The 21,548-nt window shown below is 43.3% G+C and overlaps 2 protein-coding genes across 9 annotated transcripts in view; one reads left to right on the top strand and one right to left on the bottom strand.

Moving 5' to 3' along the window:
* HARBI1 (harbinger transposase derived 1) lies at nt 1-11,355 on the bottom strand. Of its 2 annotated transcripts, XM_045291091.1 has the most exons (3): nt 11,310-11,355; nt 9,750-10,567; nt 1-1,750 (listed from the first exon to the last, which is right to left on the bottom strand). In XM_045291091.1, the coding sequence occupies exons 2-3, from the start codon at nt 10,417-10,419 to the stop codon at nt 1,287-1,289; spliced, it is 1,134 nt and encodes a 377-aa protein (XP_045147026.1). In that variant the 5' UTR covers nt 10,420-10,567; nt 11,310-11,355; the 3' UTR covers nt 1-1,286. The 2 variants fall into 2 exon arrangements, with proteins under 2 accessions (XP_045147026.1, XP_004708489.1); XM_004708432.2 differs by lacking the exon at nt 11,310-11,355 and having other exon boundaries at nt 9,750-10,569.
* Nucleotides 11,356-11,752: 397 nt separating this feature from the next.
* Nucleotides 11,753-21,548, top strand: part of ATG13 (autophagy related 13) — a 43,929-nt gene continuing 34,133 nt past the window's right edge. For 5 of the 7 annotated variants that reach the window (XM_004708340.2, XM_030885808.2, XM_045290873.1 and 2 more), the window contains exons 1-2: nt 11,753-12,079; nt 12,416-12,528. The gene's annotated coding sequence lies outside the window, so the exon portion shown is untranslated. The remainder of the gene's footprint in view (nt 12,080-12,415; nt 12,529-21,548) is intronic. The other 2 variants (XM_045290872.1, XM_004708338.2) reach the window with 2 other exon arrangements.

Here is a 21,548-nt window from a genome sequence, read left to right as displayed (position 1 = left end):
TAATCATCCATCGTTGTTTTTAATCCAGAGGATGAGTCACCCTCCATTTATTTCCAAATTTCTGCTGTCATCAGCTGTTCATTTCTTTGCTTTGAAAATCACTGGATTAGCACTGCCGACAGCAGGTAGGAAATGATCCGAGGGGCCAGTTCAGAGGTATCACGTGGTGGGCGGCCGTGAAACCGGAGACAAGACAATCCTCAGGAAAGTCTCCCTTTCTTTGTAGCAGAGGCACCAATGTGTGAACTTAATTCACACTTTCATTATTCCAATTGGGTTATTTTTATACCAATGTAATTTTAGAACAAGACTCAGTGGGGGATTACTTATTTCTTGGGAAAGTTTGTGCGTCATTTCATACAAGTACACAAGAGATCCGAGTAGGGCCTAACTCCAGAGGTCTTTTCATACCAAGAAACTATTACTTTGACCTCTTCCTTTAAATTCTTTCATCCACCTCTTTTTCCCCTCTCTCTTCTGGACTAGGAATTCCGAACTAGAATGGCTAAAGAGACATTCTAATGTGGTGATCATAAGAAATAAGATTGATTCAGATGTAAATTGTCTATCCCTGAGTGAGTCTCATTTGCCCATTAACCAATTTGGGACTTTAAGATCCCTTGTAAAGGGTAAACTTGCTATTTTATCTATATCTATATGATTTGAATCATCTTTCTTAAGCTGATTGGGGTTTTGAACTCAGTCTTTGGTTCCTACTCCAAGTTGCAAACAGGAGGTTGGAGACTAGACCTTCTCCCTAGGAATCAAGCCAAAATCACAGTGCAATTATTGCAGACAGGCTAAAGATGGAGGTCTCAGATAAGCCCTAACCTTCACTTCAAAACAGAGCTTCAAACTTTGTGTGGCAGCCACGTACTGTCAAAAAGGTCATTTGCCAACTTAAATGGACTCTTCACATTTGTCTTTGATTATAACATACCATATGGGCAACAAAGTACAAAAATGAAAATACTGTCCATATAATTCAAGACAAATATGGTTTTCATTTGCAAGAACGAACAGAACATTAAAAGAAAAAGGTTTTAACTATATGCTGCTTTCCCTTCTACTTGATTTTGTGGGCATAATCATAAATGTTTTTGGCCAGTGAGCTTTCTGATGGGTAGTGCCCAACCTGAAGTCCACTGCATGGCAGGGAACTGTAGTCTTAGTTGGGGGCTAGCTAATACATTTACAAATGAATCCAGACATTCTGGCACAGCCCACTCCTCCTAAAACTCGAATTAAATGTTAGTGTATGACAAGAGTCCCCACACTCGGTCGTGCTAGATGATGGAGCTGTGTAGGTGGTGGTGAGGGTGAAAGTTTGTCACAACTTCTGGAAAGTCTCCCTTCTCCCCATCTTCCACATTACTGAAGTGAGTGAGCAGCAGCTCCTGGCGGATCTGGTCAGCCTCTAAGTCCAGTGATTCCAGGTGCTCATACTCGTCCTCTGGGGGCTGTTCCCCGGGGCCCGTCAGTGGGGAAGCCCACACATACATCCCGTGCTCCAGGGAGATGTTGTGGAGCACGCAGCAAGCCAAGATGATGTGGCTGGACTTCTCGGGCGAGTACTGCAGGGCCCCCTGGGAGCCATCCAGGCAGCGGAAGTGGGAGCAGAGGGTCCGGTAAGTCTTCTCAATCACACTGTGAGTGGCAGAATGGGCCATATTGTAGCGATATTCGGCTGGTGTTTTAGGAATGTGAAGTGGGGTCATGAGCCAGGTGCGGAGGAAGAAGGAACTGTCACCTGTGGGGAAGGCCCAGAGAAAGGACAAATGATTATCAAGTGGGATACCAACATGCAGCGGAGCTAGAAACGCACATACTGAGAGTGGACTGGGAAACACAGACGATCCACCACAGCGTCACTTCTCAGACACCAAAGCCACTAACCCAGTGGCACCGAGTCCGTTCTTACTCAGCGAGCCGATAGAAGAGAGGAGAAGTGCCCTGTGGGTTTCAGAGGCTGTAAATCTTTAATGGGAGCAGAGAGCATCTTTCTCCCACAGACCATGTGGTGGGATCGGACTGTAGACATTTGGGTTAGTTGGCGCACGCCTAACCCACCAGCGTGTGTGAAAACCCAATGAATACTTTACTCAACTGAATTGTTGCAATTCAACGATGCGGCACAGGCAGAACTCCTTTCTCTGAGCCTGGCCACCAAGCGCTGGTTTAGACCTTACAAGTTCAAGGTAATCTAAGGGGGAAAAGAGACCCCAAATTCAAAATAATGTATAGAGACCCCAGAAGTTATAGGGCTGCTGTGATTTGGAATCAACTCAATGGCTGTGAGTTTGCTGTTGGGTTTTGAAAACAGGATTTAATAGGGTTTTGGTTTTTGTTTTTAATCATTTTATTGGGTGCTCGAACAACTCTTATCACAATCCATACATACATCCATTGTGTCAAGCACATTTGTTGCCATCATCATTCTCAAAACATTTGCTTTTTACTTGAGCTCTTGGTATTTGCTCATTTTTCTCCTCCCTCCCTGCCTTCCACCTCACGAACCCTTGATAATTTATAAATTATTATTATTTTGTCATATCTTACACTGTCCGACGTCTCCCTTTGCCCACTTTCCTGTTGTCCATCCCCCAGGGAGGAGGTTATACGTAGATCCTGATGTAATCAGTTCCCATGACTTAACAGGTTTGATAAGTCACTGATAAAACTTGTGGCAACCACTGTGCTTACTATTAGCTTTATGATAGCAAAAAGGATAGACGTGTGGAGATGCATAGGGTGAAGTTTGGGAAGGGTCTATATCCTGACCAAGGATAGCAAGGAGTCATGCTACGCTCCCACATGCATCTAAGTTTTTCACCAACCAGGGAGCCCGGGGAACTTCCTTGCCCATAACCTTTACTCGGGCCTCATGATGTAAGCGTATGACAGACTCATGCTCCCTTCCCCTGGGGTCAGCTGAAATCACAAGGTGGGTCTTTCTGGCCTGGCCAGCTCCCACTCAAGCGGAGCTCATTATCATAAACCCTCAGGTGTGATCTCGTGCCCAACCCAAGGTTTTATAGGTCTTGCTGCAATAACCAAAGCCAAAGAGCAAATTACTTGGGTAAAAAGGTTCATTCCTTACCCCACAAAAACTCTATAGGGAGCCAAGACACACAAGAGCAGTCAAGAAAATGCTGTGGTAAAAGGAAAGTATGGGGGAAAAAAAAGGAAAGTATGCCAGTGTTCTGAACATACACACACACATAAACGACCCAAGTCTTACCCACGAATAGAGACAAAAAAGTTCATCCCTAAAAAAAAGTTCATCCCTAAAGAAAGCCAAGTCTGAAAGAATAAAGGAAGAAAGTAAAGACAGCAGTGGGGGGTGGGGGGGAAGGTGGTGGAATTTTTAAAATTCAGATACTACTCTTTATGTGCATTTGTTGTATGTATAAATTGTGATAAGAGTTGTGTGAACCCCCAATAAAATGATTTTTTTTTAAAAAAGGCTTAGTGAAAAATGATCACTAAGCAAGCTAATCTTCAAAATCCCTAAGGAGTGGGGACAAGAGAGAGTAAGAAATTTTGCCAGGAGATCTCAAACCCTTGTGTGGAGCATGACTAACTGTACCATTAACATTTCCAAGATGAGGGTACCATGCGGGGAGGTTGGATGCTTCACACACGATCATTTATCCTCCCCGTGGATGGAAGGATGAGGCAGGAGTCATAGCCTTTGTCACCGGGATCAGGCCTTACCTGTCCTGACTTCCTGGGTGGTACAGCCACTCGCTTTCTCTAGCCGAGGAGTTGGTTCAGTGAGGCAAATCAGAAGAGTGAGCCATAACGAAATTAAATCGGCAGGTATTTAATGAAAACACACAAGGCATTTCCTTAAAGTGACTGATGCCAGGGGCTTAGGTGGAGAGCAAATGTCTTGAGAACGATGAGGGCAATGAGTGTACAAATGTGCTTTACACAATTGATGTATGTATGGATTGTGCTAAGAGCTGTATGAGCCCCCACTAAAATGATTTTTAAGAAAAAGGACTGAAATGTCCACTCAGGACTGCAACCTTTAGATTCTAGCATCCCGTGATAACCGAATAAAGACTCTTCTAAATCATCAAAAACACAAACAAAAACAATACGGCACAACACACACACACACCAAACAAACTGGGGTGCGATGTCCTAATACATCAGTACAATGTTTCTATAATGTTTCATTGTCATGACTCACACAGAGGCATAACCTTTGGGCAAGCTGAGACAGACAGGCCCCAGGAAGACCAACTTACACAACTGCTGTGCTCCTGATCCACCAGCTATTTTGGTGAAGAGTCACAGAATGCCCCGAGTATGCAGGCACTGTTCTCAACATAGAGGGCTCTTTTGTTCAGGAACTTACATTTCTAGGAAGTGGACTACCTTTAAATACTAAGAAATCGCTGTCGATAAAATCTCTAATTTTTATGTTGCCTTTATTTGCCCCCCTCTCCATAAAGACAACCTATATTTTCTAATAGTGCCCACCCCTTCTCATGACTGCATTGTAAGAAATGGATGTTATCTTTATCAAACTAAATCCTCCCACTCCCTTTCTCAGCAGCCCAAGTCCTGTCTGCACACCAAAGTTGGTAGAGGGAGCTGGTCCAGTTTTCATTCCCATCCTAGAAACCACCACCTAACTTCATCCCTGGCTCACTGGGTCACCTTGAGGGTGGGTTTTAACCTCAGTGCACTCAGACCTCCCAAGAGAAAATGGTGCTAATGACATCTTTGTTGGGTATGGACAGTGTGCAGGTGGTAAATAATTTCACATAAAAGTAAAGCTCTGAACTGCTCAAAATAAGTTCTAGAAAGTGTTAATTAATCCAAACTCCACTAGTCCTCATGTTGTAAATGCTAATAGAAAAATAATCTCTATAATTTATTGAACACCTGTTACGTAGCAGGCGGGAAGCTAGACACTTTAAATCTATTACTTCCTACTATCCTCCACCCAGCTTTGCAAGATTTGCTCCTAATGAACAATCTTACAAATGAGAAGACCACAAGATCTCCTGGCTATCCCTTGCTATGTCAGCCTAAGGAAGGGGCTAGGCAGGAAATGCTACCTTCAGACTCAGGGTGACTACAGAGATGTTACAGTGCTGTAAAAAAGAGTTGAGACGCACATCCGACAAAATGGAGATGCTAAACTGATATTAAGGTTTCCCTAAGAAATAGTATGAAGACAAACACACAGAACAAGCTAGTTCAAATTGCTGTGTCAACACCAACTGGGTGTGATTAAAGCACCAGTGGAAGGCAGGCCCTTGAAGAGGATTAGGATCAGAATTGTTAACCAGATTACAATCGCTGCCATGATCAACCACCCAGAAGGCATACTGGCAGATCTTACCCAAATCTGCTTAACAGGCCTAGGCTGAGGGCTGAAGAAACAAGAAGTCGGCTTGAACTGTCTCTGCCAGAGCAAGTGCAATTAGGCAATGCCTTCTGGAGAGGGACATGCAAATGAGGACAGGAAGCGATAAAGGCCTAGAGCAGTGGTTCTCACCCTTCTCGACCCTTTAATACAGTTCCTCGTGTTGTGGTGACCTCCCAGCCATAAAATTAGTTTTTTATGTCATTTTATTGAAGACTCTTGCAGCTCTTATCACAATCCATACATACATTCATTGTATCAAGCATATTTGTATATATGCTCATATGTTGCCATCATTTTTAAAAATTTAATTAAGAAAAATTTTTAAACAAAATTATTTTCATTGCTCCTTCATCACTGTCATTTTGCTCTTGTTATGAATCGGGCGACCCCTGTGAAAGGGTCATTCGACCCCCAAAGGGGTTGCCACCAACAGGTTGAGAACCGCTGGCCTGGATGCAAAATCACAACTAAGACTGGGTTTGGCTTCTCACCTACCCTCATATTCCACAAATTCCATGGTGTTATATCATTACTCATCCTGTCTCTCTCCCTCCCTCCTCCACGTTCCAGCATCTTTTCTCATGCTCTTGCCAATCTTTGCCACATTGCCCCACTAGCCACATGGCCTGTAGACACCAGTATTTTCCAAGGGTGTTTGCTAGGTGAATCACTGAGAACACCTGCTGAAAATGGGTGTCTAAGTTCTCCCTTTGAAGAATCTCACTCTTTACACTTGAGTGGGGCCCAGTAATGCATATTTTAAGTAAGTTCCCCAGATAACTCTTTGGGTCTGGAAAGCTTCTAAAACTTTATACTGACTCTGGGGTCTTTTAACCAGTCTTTCTGCACAGTTCATGCAAACTATTCATCGCTCCACTTCCACTCTTTATTATTATTTTTTTAAAATCAATTTATTGGGGCTAATACAATTCATCACAATACATAGATCAATTGTGTAAAGCACATCTATACATTGGTTGCCCTCATTATTCCCAATATTCGCTTTCCTCCTGGGTTCCCGGAATCAGCTCATTTCCCTTTTTCCCCCCTCCCTCTCCCTCCCCGCCCCCCTCACCCATGAACCCTTGATAATTTATAAATTATTATTATATCTTATATTACACTGCCCGGCATCTCCCTTCACCCACCCCTCTGCTGCCCGTCCCCCAGAGAGGAGGTTATATGTAGCTCCCTGTGATAAATTCCCCCTTTCTACACCCCCCTTCCCTCCTGGTATCGCCACTGTCACCCCTGGTCCTGAGTGGTTCATCTGTCCTAGATTCCCTGCGTTTCCAATTCCCATCTGTACCGCTGTGCGTCCTCTGGTCTAACCAGGTTTGCAAGGCAGAATTGGGGTCATGGTAGATGGGGGAGGGGGGGCACTCTTTAAAAAAAACAAACACACAAAAAAAGGACTTAAAAAAGTCTCCCCCCACCCTCACCCTCACCCCTGTCCAAAGTTCTTAATTATTTTCAACCAGAGCCTGTAAACCAGTGGTTCTCAACCTGTGAGTTTCGACCCCTTTGGGGGTTGAATGATCCTTTCACAGGGGTCGCCTGATTCACAACAGTAGCAAAATTAGTTATAAGTAGCAATGAAAAGAATTTTATGGGTGGGTGGGGTCACCACAACATGAGGAACTGTATGAAAGGGTCACGGCATTAGGAAGGTTGAGAACCACTGGCCTAGAACAACCAACCATAGAAGACCAAAGGGCAGCACGTGCCCAGTGAGGCTCAGAAGGCAGGAAAGAAAGACAAATGGAAACAGTAAATGTAGGCGGGATATTGGAAGAGTGCTGTTCCACTGTGAAGTCTGCCATCAACGTCATGAATTGTTGAACAGGAAACCAGCCTGCTCTGTAAGCTTTTACCCAAACTGACGACAACAACAACAAAACCCCACAAAACTACCCAGTCTAGCTTATGGATCATTACAAGAGGAGGTTTCTTGATAGGCACTTTCGTCCATAGCAACCAACGTCACCACTGACAAAGGTTCAGGAGCCCAGCTCAATAGCTCATTTACAAAACATAACACCGTGATTCGTTTTGGCTTTACCGTTCCCTAGCTAAATGGCCTTGAGCAGTGGTTCTCAACCTTCCCAATACCACGACCCTTTAATACAGTTCATGTGGTGGTGACACTCCAATCACAAAATTATTTCCGTTGCTACTTCATAACTCATTTTGTTACTGTTATGAATCGGCAACCCCTGTGAAAGGGTCCTTCAACCCCCAAAGGGGTTGCGACCCACAGGTTTAGAGCTGCTGGTCTTGAACATGTGACTTTAACTTTTCTGGGCTGCAGTTTTTTCCTCAGTAAAAATGTGGATCATGTGAGTATTTAACGGTTAAGGAGATTTTGTAAGGCTTGAAAGAGATAACGCATGTCAAGTGCTTTCAACGTTCTCTAATAGATCCTAAGTGCTCAGTGGTAGCTGGCTTTATTGCCTGGGTACAAAGTGAAGATCTATTGCCTGGGTACAAAGTGGAGTGATCGGCTTGGTACCCACAACTGCAGAAGTCGCAACTAGCTTAGACACTTGCAAAATGCGCTTTTATTCTCTTCACTTCTTTTCTTCTTCTTCTTTCTTCTTTTTTCCTTCTTAGTGCGAGTGGTGTGGGAATGGAATTTTAAAGTTCCAAGTAAGCACCAGGTGGGATTTAAACGAAGATCCAATAGGGTAGAAAAATGCTCTGCAGGTGATATTGGCAAAACAGGAAGTCAATTCAGAATCCAGGGTCTCTGTCTTGGCACTGGTGATGTATAGAACCCAGGAGAGTTAGTAAGTCTCCAGCTATGACACACGAGCACCCGCACAGCTCCACACTGATCACAGACAACAGTCCTTCCCATGCGCAGTCAGGACAAGTTCTCTTGAACATACCAGGAAGTATGAGAAAGAGAAATGTTTCATGGGTATCTGTCTGCTCTGTGTTAGCATTGTGCTAGGTCCACAGCGGTTCTCAACCATGGGGTCGGGACCCCTTTGGAGGGTCAAATGACCCTTTCCCAGGGGTCATCTAAGCCCATATTTCCAATGGTCTTAGGAACCGAGACACTGCTCCTCTATCTGTCTCCAGGCGAGTCCACCCACAAGCAGATACGCCCACACACAGGGTCACCACAACATGAGGAACTGTATTAAAGGGCCACGGCATTGGGAAGGTTGCGAACCACCGCACTTAGAGCAAGTGCAGTGGAGCTAGGATTCCAAGCCAAATCCACAGCCATAAAGTCCATTCTGACTCATAGGGACCCCAAAGGACAGAGCAGAACTGCTCCTTACGGTTTCCTAGGTTATAAATCTTTACGGAAGCAGACTGCCACATCTTTCTTTCTTTCTTTTATGAAATACTTTTATTGGGGACTCTTTTCATCTCTTATCACAATCCATACATTCATCCAGTGTGTCAGGCACATTTTCACATCGGCTGCCATCATCATTTTCAAAGCATCTCTTCCCACTTGAGCCCCTGTACATCTTTCTTTGAGAGCAGCTGGTGGTGACCCTTTTCAGTGAGCAGTCGACACTTAACCCAGTGTATATCACCAGGACTCCTTCCATCACGCACGCTTTAAAATACAAGAAAACTAAGCTACCAGCCAAAGGGGCTACCTAACTAGAGTGAGTTGCTCACTGCTGTACAATCATCTCAGTTCACACCATTCGATACTGAATGGGTTGACGTTCCCAGTTCTGGTCCAGGTTTTCCAACTCATCTATCAAATCTGTTTGTCTGTGACTCAGGTAGTTCTGTGAAATGACATCTGGTAACAATATCTGCATAAATACACTGCCTACTCTTGTTTTCATAGATATCACGGTGGCAGTCATCAATGATAAAAATGATACATTTATGTATGTGGTTTTTTTAATGAATTTTTGAAACCCTCTCGTATGTGAACAGTACTTCATAATGAACATTGACAGACATGACTGCGGCTGACATGATTTCCACCAGTTTTTCCTGCGATAACTAAACATACTAGACAGAGCCTTGGTGACATGGTGGGCTGTTAACCACAAGGTCAGCAGTTCGAAACCACCAGCTGCTCCACAGGAAAAAGATGAGGCTTTCTGCTCCTGTGAGTTTTATAGGCTCAGAAGCCTAAAATGGTAAATTCTACTCTGCCCTATAGCGGGGTTGACTTGATGGCAGCAAGTTTACCTATGATAAAAAATTAGGGTACAGAGAGTTCTAGTGACTTACCTGAGGTCTCACAAAAAGGGACAAGCCTGTCAGAGGCTATCAAGTCAGGCCCCAGCCCACAAGCTTTTACTTTTCTTTCTATTTGGCCCTGTAATGTTTCTCTGGCTAGGGAATGAAACGTTTGCACCTGTAAACTTACCTAGTAGCCAGCTATCTTTGTGCAGCCCAGCTTCAAACTGGCTGCACAGAGATGACCGCTGCAGCACAGCACAGTCCTGTAGGCTGCCTGGCCAGTTGGTCTCCACAGTCATGAGCGACCCTCTGAGGTTGCACACTAGCAGGCAGTTCAAAGAATGCAGGCCTTTGCGGTTCACATAGGAGAGGTCTTCAGCATTTGGTGCCTTGATTGCCACATGGATACAATCGAGCACTCCTATCACTCCTGGCATGCCCGCCAACCCGTAGAATTCATCCTTCAGAGCCTGCTTGGAGGCTTCGTCAGCTGGGAAGTGAATGAACTGGGAGGCTCTTTCCACAAGCGCTTCAGTGACATTGGCAACACAGCGACTCATAGAGGCCTGACTGATCCCAATAGCATCTCCCATGCGAGTCTGGAAGGAACCTGAGGTATAAAAGCCCAAGGCTGCAAGGATCTGTGTCTCTGGGCTAATTGCCCTGGATCGCTGGGTAGGTCTACAAAGACTAGGCCCCAAGAGCTCGACTAAGTAATAGATGAACTGTCGTGGAAAGCCATACATGGACATCAAGTATTCATCAGTGACATCATCCAACTTAAAGCGGTCCAGTGTCCGGTGACCTCTGCCATAGAGCAGGAGGTCACAGTCAAGCACTGTGATTGGTATGGCCATAGTCAATTTGAATGCTGGCTCTCCTACCTTCTACGTATTCTGAACTCTTCAAAATGCAGTTAGTGGTGCAAAGGGGTATTTTTTAAAAGGGCCTGGATTCAAGAGTTAATCATCAGTTACATTCGTTCTGGCATTTCTAATCTTCTCTCTGCAAAGGTTAAAAAAAGACAACGTTAGAAACCTACCAAGGACTGGAAGACGTGACTCAAAGGCTGTACCAGCTGTGTTTCTGCACACTGTCATTCCGTTCAAGCAAAAAGGCGCCGTGCCTGTAACTCTGGGCTTCTCTCCACGAACTCATGACTGTGCGATAGGCTTGCTCTGGCTTGAGAGTTAATGGTTGTTCAAGCTCAGTGGTTCGTTTAATGCCTGGCATTTCAACTGAGAACAGCAAAAGATTAATAGAGGTTAAAAAAAAAATAAAAAAAAAAAATAAAAAAAAAAAAAAGATTAATAGAGGCGATGGCATAACTATGTACAAAGCCAAAGAGGTCTGCTTCCAACTACACAGGCCACAAAGTAGCTGACTTAAATCATAACCTGGCTAGGAAGGATTAGTCACCAAAAGTTTCGTTACTCAGAGCCCTCTGGCTCCAGCTCCACCGGATACGCACGGGGACGGAAGTGGAGGGCGCTCAAACCAAGGGAGCCCAAAACGCCTATGACCCAGCTTGGTGGACACTGTGTGCCATCACCCAGGCTTTCCCGTCACCCGCAAGAAACCTAGATCGTGAGGCTAGGGTTTAGCAAAAGAGACCGGGCAGCTTAGGAGGAAGCGCGAAAGAGATGACTTCGCCGCTTTGCCAGGAAGCCTTAAATCTATCGAATTGTCGAAGTGGCTTAGAAAGTCTAAGTGAGCCGGACAAAATCCTCCAAGCCCCAGCACCCACCTCTCCGCGGCTGCCTGCTTACCAGCAGCAGTCCCCCACCCACCCACACAGCCTCGTTGGACCCTCCCCCGGAACCGGCACCCGCGCACAGGCCGCCACGGCGCTCAGGAGCTGCACCGCCCCCTTGCGTCAGCGCCCGCCCCCGCCGCGTCCTCACTGCCTCCGCCACCGCGACCTGCGATTTCTAATCCGCATATTCCACACACGACCTCAAGATTCCCCACTCGCTCAAATAATTCTTTATTACCATTTTAGTTTTCCTTAGGACTCTGTAACAACTCCGTTGGAAGAATTAAATAGGAAGGGCATCAACTTTTATGGATATTTCGAGGAACAAAAAAAACTAAATGGATGTGGCGTGTGTAGCGAAAGTGCGGCTGAGATTAAGCAGCACGATCCCCCTCACAGCGCTCTTCCCTCCCCCCTCCCCCCACGCCTTCACCGAAGCGGATGAAAACAAACTGTGAGGATGGCTGCGCCGGGAAGGGGCCGGCTGCTGGGCTTAAGGCAGGAGCGGTCGCCTGAACTCTGAGAGGCGGCGGGAGGAGTGCCAGTCGACGTGAGGGACACAGCGCGCGCATTTCCGGGAGCGAAACGCCCGGGCCTGCGGGCCTGGAACCTGCCGTGACGTGAGGTATCTCTGGGTGACCCGCGCTGTCACTGCAGCCCCGGAGCTCCCAGCCCTCAGTCAGGAGGCGCGGCCGGCCGGCCCCAGGCCCCGGCCTCCGTAATGAGAGGCCCGAGCCCTTCTCTGTGCCGCAGCCTCGCAGGTACGAACTTTAAAAGGGGTGGTGTGTCATTCCCCCCTCCACCCCGCACCCCCCGGCCCCCAGGAACTTTCAGCGCCCCGGGTGGGAGGCTATGGGTCTGCGGCCCTTCGTGCCCCTCCTTGTGGAGGCCGAAGCCAGCCAGCCGCGGTTCAGTCCCCTGAGCCCGAGTTTTCTTCCCCGAGTCGGCTTTCCCGGCTCGATCGAGTTTAGGTCGTAGGGTACTTTTTTGGAGGTAACTTGTGGGGCTCTAACTCCGGGGTTGGGCACCAGTATGAGTAAGGTCGGTTTTCAATCAATCAAGGTTTGTTGAGTGCCAAATATGTACTCCGCGTGTAGGTGAGGGTGACTGTTGACTAGTGAAAAAAGGGACCCAAGGTTCACGACTGACTTTCTGGCAGTGGAACGACCTGTGGAAACCTGCGACCCATTCTCATTAATTAAGTCTCTGGGTAAGTGGCTAAGCCCCTTCTTGGGTTCATCACTCACTCGTTATTTCAGAATTCACCTTCCCAAGCAGTTGGTTCCCCCCAAATCGGGTCAATTCAGCATGGCATTTCACCTTTAGTATTCTCTTGACCACTCCCGCCCTACGCCCGCACCTCCTGTTTATATACATATATGTATATATATAAACATACACTATTTTCCCCATTGTACTTAGTTTAAAACTTGTCGTCTTAAGTAGGTAGAATTTATGGAACACCCTCAATGGGAGATTTGCTGTCATATAAATGGTAAACAGCAGGCCCTTTCTTTATACTTTATGAACTTCCTGGCTTTTATGTGTTCTGTTATGAAGATTATCCTTTTTCATGGCTGGATATCCTGGGTCCAACTAAATTGTTGTTTTGTTTGGTTTTTTCCAATGCTTTGTTTTTTTCAGCTCAGCAGAAACTTTATAATGTGATCCTGACTCCTCCCATATTTTCCATACACAGTGGATGACAAAAAGTGCTAATGTAGCCAGCCAAATACACTGATTTGTGGTACAGATGCTTGTACCTAATCCACCCACTGTTTTAAAAATCATACCCCCTTTAAGTAATCGAGTTAAGGCTTTGGTAACTCTTGAGATTTCATTTTCATTAAAATGCAGACAATTGGATTTTCTGCATCTGCACTTTTACCTAATAGTTCTATTTGTTTGTTTGTTTCTTTCACCAGCTGTACCCATAAACATTTAAAGTCTCAAGAACTCATGGAGCAGTTCTGTGTCTTATATAGAGTCCCAATGAGTCAGATTTGACTTATCAGCAGGGGTTATGGAGTGGTTGTTAAAATGCAAGTGGAAATGCAGATCATTAATTACCAAACACTCCAAGTTAGATTGTTTTATTTCCTGGATAAGAATCAGTTGACCACAGTGGAGTTCTACCAAGTGAGGGTACTGATCTGCCTGAGGCACAGGTTGAAGCAAGACAGAGTTCTCTAAGTTTCCCATTATCCTTTTCTTCCCGGTAACCTCCACCACTCAGAGTAGGGTGTTGTAGCTCCAATGGCAGAAGAAGCGTAAGATACATTTTTGAGCTTGCAAATACCCAAGACCTAGTATATGAGTGATTTGCAAGAATAATTTCATGATACAAAAAAATATACCCACTTTATCTCACCTATATACAAAGTGCATTCTTAATACTTAGCAATTGTATCAGTTTCAAATGGGAGTGGAAGGTACTTATTTCTGAATCTTTGTATGGAGAAAAGCTATTTAATCTTAACACCTAGAAAACCATAAATGGCATTTTGGAATACTTTTCATCCTCTGTTGTGAGCACTTCATCTAGAAAAGATGACGAATTACATTGGAGAATAAAGAATACATACAAAATTATTAGATTTTTTAAATGAAAGAAAAGTGTAAACCCTAGCTTTAAAATGCAGGCTCTTCTGCTAATATTTGACATACCAAATTGCTTTAGATTGGTTTGGCTTGTGTGTGTTGACTTGAGTCTTAAAATATATATATGCTTTGGCTCTCTCCTGCCCTCTCGTTTCCCATCCTCACATTTCCCATCCTCCCGTGGACCACCAAGGGGGCTGAGTATTTACAACCTTTTATTCTGTGGCTCCTGTGGGGTTGCCATTGGTTTCCATTGCTATTCTACCCATGCGATTTTTGCTGCCTTGAGAGGTCACTTTTGCCTTTCCAGTGACAAAATGGTACGCTATCTCTTAAAAACAAAAGCCATAGTAAATGCATCTGAGATGGATATTCACAACGTGCCCCTCACAGAAACGACTGCAGACATACACTCGATTACATTCACTAGTGAAGATTCTGCAGGAAGCAATAACTTGACCAGTCCGAACCAGAAAACTGAGCCGGAACCAAGGCCTGCATACAAGCGTCAGGCTTTGGTGTGATCTTCCACAAGTAGTGCTGCTTGGTCTTTCTCAGGAGTGGTTGACGCCAAGCATGGGGGTGGGGCACGCAGGTTGTTGTTTGCCTCTGTGCTGATTTTCCCAATGATTTGTGAAGCTGTTTATAGATGATGAGAAACTAAGGAGTCTCTCCCCACCCCCCAAGGAGCCTTTTGCTAGGGCTTCATAGCTATTTTCTGTAACATATTTTAGCTTCTTATCAGATTCCTCATATTTATTTCTATAAACATTTCTGATTCCAAATTTAGAGATTAGAATGCAATATTCCAGGTTTGCTATAATCTAGAGATTGATAGTTGGTCTGAAAAGAGAGTTGAATTTATTATTGGCTACTGTTCCCACATACAGCAATTGTGTAATGAATACCGATAAACCATTTATTCAATGTAAAAGCATGTACACATACTCTGTAGGTAATAATCAATGATTGGTTACTAAAACTATTTCTCTCTCTCTCTCTCTCTCTCTCTATATATATATATACACATATATATATGCTTTAGTAAAAAGTTATCCTTTTTTTGTTTTGTTTCTAAAAATGTTATTCTTGAACAAAACATACCTAACCTTTATGTATGGATGACTTGAATTTCCTTTCCACTTGGAACTTTTTCTGCTGAGTAAAATACTTTTTTCCCCCTCAGGCACTTGAAAGTACATAAACTTCTTGCTTCATCTCTGTCCACTTGTGAATATTCACTTGTTTTTCAATTAAAATATACCCGCGCAAATAAGTTATATGTGCAGCTACTGTCACAGCAATCAAGGGAAGGTAACACAGTAGTGGGTTGCATAGCTTGCAGAAAATCATGTAACTGGAGATAGTATAACATGGTAGTATGTGATGTGAAAAAGGCACCTGGAGTGGGGGGGGGGGGGTAATGCAAAGAAGGACCTAATCCTCTCTGCTAGCGTGAATCGGGAATCAAGAAGTATTTCTTAAAAGCTTAAGCTTTAAATGTTTAAAGAATTTTAAATCCTTGAGGTAATTTAAAATTAGTTTTAAAGAGTTGGTTACTATTCATGTAGAGGGTAAGTATGGGCCAGTTTATTAGAGAAATTCTCCTTGGGTCAGTTAGGTTGCAGTGAGAATGTGCCTTGATGTCCTAGTGATATCCTCTTTATATCTTTGGTCACAAGAGAAGAGGTGCACCGGTGAATCATCCCTTAGAAAAACAACTCAACAAATATGCACACTTGATTGTTTGTTTCCCTTCCTGACTCCCTCTCCCTTTTTTTAGTTTTTCGTAGTTATGTTCTTAGTAAAATCCATTGTCAGGAGTCAATTCCAACTTATCACAACTTTGTAGGACAGATGATAATTGCTCCATAGGGTTTTCAAGATAGTAAATGTGTATTTAAACAGTGTTCTAAAGGAAAAGAAAAAGAGGTCCCAAATTCAAATATAGGTTATGAACAGCCATTTATTAAGTCTTAATCAGGATAAAGAGAAGACTAGGGGGGGGGGGGATCATCCGGATCAGAAAGACCATTCACAACTGTATCCAAAGGGTTCACAGCCAGTAGGCTACGTAAGTAAGACTTGTAAATAAAGAACACTGGTCTCAGCATCTTGAATGGTAGCAGATCAGTTAATCACAATAGCAGGCTGAATTACTAAAGTAGAACTTAGGTTGGGCTATGTAAATAAACGCTGATTAGAGGAGTTGACAAGGTTGGTTCTGAGGCCCTCTGGCATCAAATTCAAGCTACTTTAGTACCTCAGTTTCTATCTTAGGCTTCCCCCAGGCAAATGCTTGAGGGCAGACTGCCTCTTCCCTCTCCTTGATAGGGTTTGTTGTTAGATGCCATCTAGTTGGCTCTGACCTAGAAGTGGCTCTGTGCAAAACAACAACACTGCATGATCCTGTGCCATCCACACAATTGTTCCTATGCCTGAGCCCATTGATGCAGTCACTGTGTCAGTCCCTCTCGTAGCCTTTCTCTTGTTTGTCATCCTTCCCTTTACCAAACATGGTGTCTTCTCCCTGGCCTGGTCTCTCCTGACAATATGTTAGATGAAGTCTTGGCATCTTTGTCTCTAAGGAGCACTCTGGTTTTACTTCTTCCAACACATCAGTTTGGCTTGTCAGTATTCTCCAGCACCACAGTTCACATGCATCAGGCCTTCTAAGGTTTTCCTTATTCAATGTCCCAACTTTCACATACATATGAGCCATGGAGAATATCCTGGCACATCTTACTCCTCAAAGTAACATCCTTGCCCTTAATTATGCTGCAGAGATTTTGTGCTGCAAGACCATTAGACTTATCTAATGCAATATGTCTTTTGATCTCTGGTGCTTTCAAGGACATTGTCTGAGGTTCCAAGCAGGACAAAACCCCTGACAACTTCAACCTTTTCTCCATTCATCATGATGTTACTTATTGGTCCAGTTGTGCAGATACTGTACTTCCTTACATTGAGTTGTAATCCACACTGAAGACTACAATCTTCCATCTTCAGCAAGCGCTTCAATTCCTGACTTTCAGCAAGCAAGGTAGTGTCATTTGCATATCGCAAGTTGTTAATAAGCCTTCCTCCAATCCTGATGCCACATTCTTCCTAGAATCCAACTTCTCTGATGATTTGTTCAGCATGCAGATCGAACAAGTATTCTGAGAGTACAACCTTTCCTGGTGCACACCTTTCCTGATTTTAGACCATACACATTTCCTTGTTCTGTTCGCACAACTGTCTCTTGATTTATGTACCAAATGAGCCTAAAGAAGTGTTCTTGAATTTCTGTTCTTTTCAAGATTATCCACAGTTTATAATGGTCTACACAGTGGACTGTTATTCCTTTGCATAGACAATGAAACAGAAGCAAACATCTTTCTTATATTCTCTGCTTTCAACCTAGATGCCCCTGACATGAGCAGTAAAACCCCTTGTTTCCTGGCCTCTTAGGAATCCAGCCAGAACTTCTGGCAGTTCCCTGTCAAAATACTGCTGCAGTTGTTGTTGGATGATCTTAAGCAAAATGTTTCTTGCATGCCATATCAATTGATATCATTATATGGTTTGAGCATCCTGTTGGGTCACCTTTCCTTGGAATGGGTATAAAAAGGGATTACTATTTGGATCTTTACAGATATGGACAGCTACTTGCCCAACTGAGTGTAATAGAGCCGTGTTTGTATCAGGTAGGGGAGTTGCAGCAAACACTCTGCTTGAGGGCAAAGGTTTTTTACATTACAGGCCAAGAGTTGGAACTCAATAGAGGTCTCTGTGAAGACCCCAAATGGACTTGTAGCCCTGTGCTCAGAATAAAACCTCTAATAAGACTGACTCCCACAGCTTGTGAAACTGATACACAATTAAAAATATACCTTTCAGTCTTAAGGGCCTATTTCTTTATCCTTTTCAATTTATTTTTATTATCCTCAGCCATAAGGTCATTGAGGAGCCCTGATGGCATAGTGGGTTATGCATTGGGCTTTTAGCCACAAGGTTAGCAGTTCTAAACCAGCAGCCACTCCAAGGGAGAACTGTGAGGCTTTCTACTGCCCTAAAGATGTATAGCCTTGTAAACCTACAGGGGCAGTTCTACTGTTTGCTATGGACTTACCATTAGATGGAATTGACTTGGCATTGATATAAGGTCATTGGGAGAGAGGGAATGTTGACAAATTCTAAATGTAATTTAGATGCCATGCCACATAAAAAATAACCAAGGAGCCAAGGTATACCAAGGGAGGAGAAAGCCTTTCCCTGTAACCAGCTCCCTGAAGGTAGACTATAGCCTCCTAAATTTCTTCTATTCTTGATATTCTGACCTATATTCTCTTACACAAATTCTCCTTTCTGTTGCTGTAATCTGCTGTTAAACTCACCCATCAAGTTATTAACTTACTTGATGGTCAATTAACTCACCCCTAATGTGGTGGCTGGACTGCTTTTCTTTAGTGGAATGTGGAATGTTAACTGGTATTGATTTCTCGAACCCTATGTGGCTCATGAATTGGATGTTCCCCACCCAGAATTTAATTGAATGCAGTGAGCAGAGTTAGTTTCAGGTCTGTGTCTGAGAACTTTATTCTCTGGATCACTTATTGATGTGTTTCTAAAATCTGTGTGTCTCTTGGATTCTGGTCATGTGTGTTTGCCTCCATGAATATATCTATTTTATTATGTGCCAAGCATTGTATATGAAAATCATAGAAGTAACTGGTGGGCAAGGATGCCATTTTTTTAAAGGAGAAATTTAGTTTTGGCCAAGGTTAAGAACAAAACTAACTCAAATTGTTGTAGTAGAGTGATGTTTGACAGCTTTGACCATGTGAATCAGAAAAGAACAAAGACGAACTGTGAGAGAAAGGGACAACTGGAGAAAAGGAAGAAAGACATATGTACCGTGTCTGTCCTCTGCCCTCTGCGCCCTCATTGTGTACCCTACTCTTCATACATTTCTTTTAAAGTTCCACCCACTGCGGAATACAAGGGTGCAGCTACTTTGGAAAATGATTTGTCAGTTCCTCAAAAAGTTAAACATCAAATTACTATATGACCCAGGAGTTCCATTCCTTGTATATACCTATAAACTTGTACAGAAATGTTCTTAGCCGCATTATTCATAATAATCAAAAGTGCAGGTAACTCAAATTGCCCATTAGTTCATACACAAAATCCATAAAATAAAACACTACTCAGCCATAAAGAAACACGAAGTACTGATACATGCTATAATATGGATGAACCTTGAAAGTATGCTAAGTGAAAGAAGCCAGGCATAAAAGGCCATATATTGTATGATTTCATTTACATAAATGTTCAGAGTAGGATGAAGGAACAGTGGAGTAAATGATAATGGATAGTGGTGGTTTTGGTTTTTGTTTTGATTGATGAAGTTGTCCTAAAAATATTGATGATATTAGCACAACCTGTAAATGTACTAAATCCACAGAATTGTATACTTTAAAAGGGTGAGATTTATGGATGTGAATTATCATGATTTTAAAAAAAATCATGATCTTAAAAGTATATAACTAGGGTGGAGTAAGGATGGGTAAAAGAAGAACTGATACCAAGGGCATTAAGTAGAAAGAAAATGTTTTAGAAATGATGATGGACATATGTACAAATGTGCTTGATAAAATCGATGTATGGATTGTTATAAGAGCTGTAAGCCCCCAATAAAATGATTCATTAAAATAAAAAAGGAACACATGAAAGTTTCTAGTACACTGGAGAAAAAAAGGAAATGGATTGATTTAGGAAATTCCATCCACTGTCCAGTGCTAGCTCTTCAAGTTCTAAGGTCCCCTTCTTCCCAGCCATCACTAATTTACCCACACACCTCTGTTCTGGTTTTACACACCCCTCCCAGTACCTCCAGCTGGGTTGCTTCCCGAAATTTGCTGCCTCGTACTCAGATCTTAAAGGCTGATTTATTTATTTTGTCATGTCTTTGCTGACTACCATTGTGGTGACTCCTCCCCTGCATTCTTCTCCCTTTAGGTATTTAGCAAGGAGCCCTATACTTTCCTCTTAGTTTGCCTATTCTCAGATGTGCAGTCTCTTCGGTGTTGCCTTACTATTCTGAGTTACTGGCCTTTTATTTCCACATGCACTGTGTAATTAGAAATATATTCATATATTTCTCTCTATATATGAATCTATCTAAAAGTTGCAGGGAAGGGAGTGGCCTGGCAGCAGGGAATTGATGATCCAAGGCTGGCAAGTGTCCCCAAGGCTGTTTCCTATGATGTTAGGGGTTGGAATGGTTCTGGACCAGCTTCTTAAAGGGAACTGCATTGTGTAGAATAGTTTTATGTTTACTGAAAAATTATACAGAAAGTATAGCGAGTTCCCATTTATTGGAACCTTCCCCTGTACTTTGTTTCTCCTATTAATACCGTTTGTTCTTGTAGTACTTTCCTTACAATCAATGAACCAGTATATATACTTTATGCACTGACATTTTTGCTGACATTAGGGTTTACTTTTTGTGTTGTAGTTTCCCATGGGTTTTGACAAATGCTTGATTAATGTTATATATTCAACAGTATAGACTATTTACCAAGAAAGACTAGTTTCCGCAGAACTAAGCAAACCAGTGCCATCTGGCCCCTTCTGATTCATAGCGACCCTTTAGCGCAGACTAGAACTGCTCCTATAAGTCTTTTAGGGAGCTTCATCTTTCTCCCCCTGATTGGTTTGAGTCCTAAAAATGCCTTGTGCTGCACCTCTTTATCCCTCTCCCCTCCCCTTGACTCTTTGGCAACCATCCATCTTCCCGCTGCTTTGAGCCAGGAGGTACGATCGTTTTTTTGGCTTTTGGATTCCTTAACTGTGCATGAGGTAGCGTAACTTTGGATCTCACACCCATCCATGTTCTTTACTGACAAATGTCTTTGAAATTTTGAAAATGACCTGCCCATCCCCAACCATGCCATGGCAGATGGTTGGTAAACCACTTCATTGTTCCTGCAGGGTTTTGTTCACTTGCCTGTGGAGTTTTATTCAGAGGAGGTGAACGATCGGTCTTAATCCCTGCCCTCACCCTCCAAGGCCTCAGCTTTCCTGATAGCAGTTTTTCCTTTAACTTTGTTCTTTTCTGGAACCTGGGAGTTTTGCCTTTCTAGTTCAACTGCAAGGAGCCCTGGTGGTATACACGTTAGACTGCTAACCCTAAGTTCAACAATTCGAAACCACCAGTCTGCTCCATGGATAAAGATGAGGCTTTCTATTCCTGTAAAGATTTAGTCTCGAAAAACCTATGGGCAGTTCTGCCCTGTCCTGTGGGGCCATTGTGCACTGGAATCTACTTGATAGCAGTGAGCTCAACTGTTGATCAAACCTTTCTTTTGCTGTATTTCATCTGCATTTTTGTTTGTGTTGGGAGGAAGAACTGACAGCATGAGCACAATCTTCCATGTTGCTGGAGTTCTGGGTAGCTTATGTTTACCAAGGCACAATAGTAACACTGAACTCTTTGTCTCTGAGGCAGAGATATCTTTTTTTTAATAATCATTTTATTAGGGGTTCATACAACGCTTATCACAATCCATACATATATCAATTGTGTAAAGCGCATTTGTGCATTTATTGCCCTCATCATTCTCAAAACATTTCCTCTCCACT

Source organism: Echinops telfairi, unplaced genomic scaffold (assembly GCF_000313985.2).
Source record: "Echinops telfairi isolate 266 unplaced genomic scaffold, ASM31398v2 ScPeMD7_60;HRSCAF=208, whole genome shotgun sequence".
In the NCBI taxonomy this organism is placed as follows: Eukaryota; Metazoa; Chordata; class Mammalia; order Afrosoricida; family Tenrecidae; genus Echinops; species Echinops telfairi.
The sequence above is the reverse complement of the archived record's forward strand: the minus strand, read 5'-3'. Positions and strand labels throughout refer to the sequence as shown.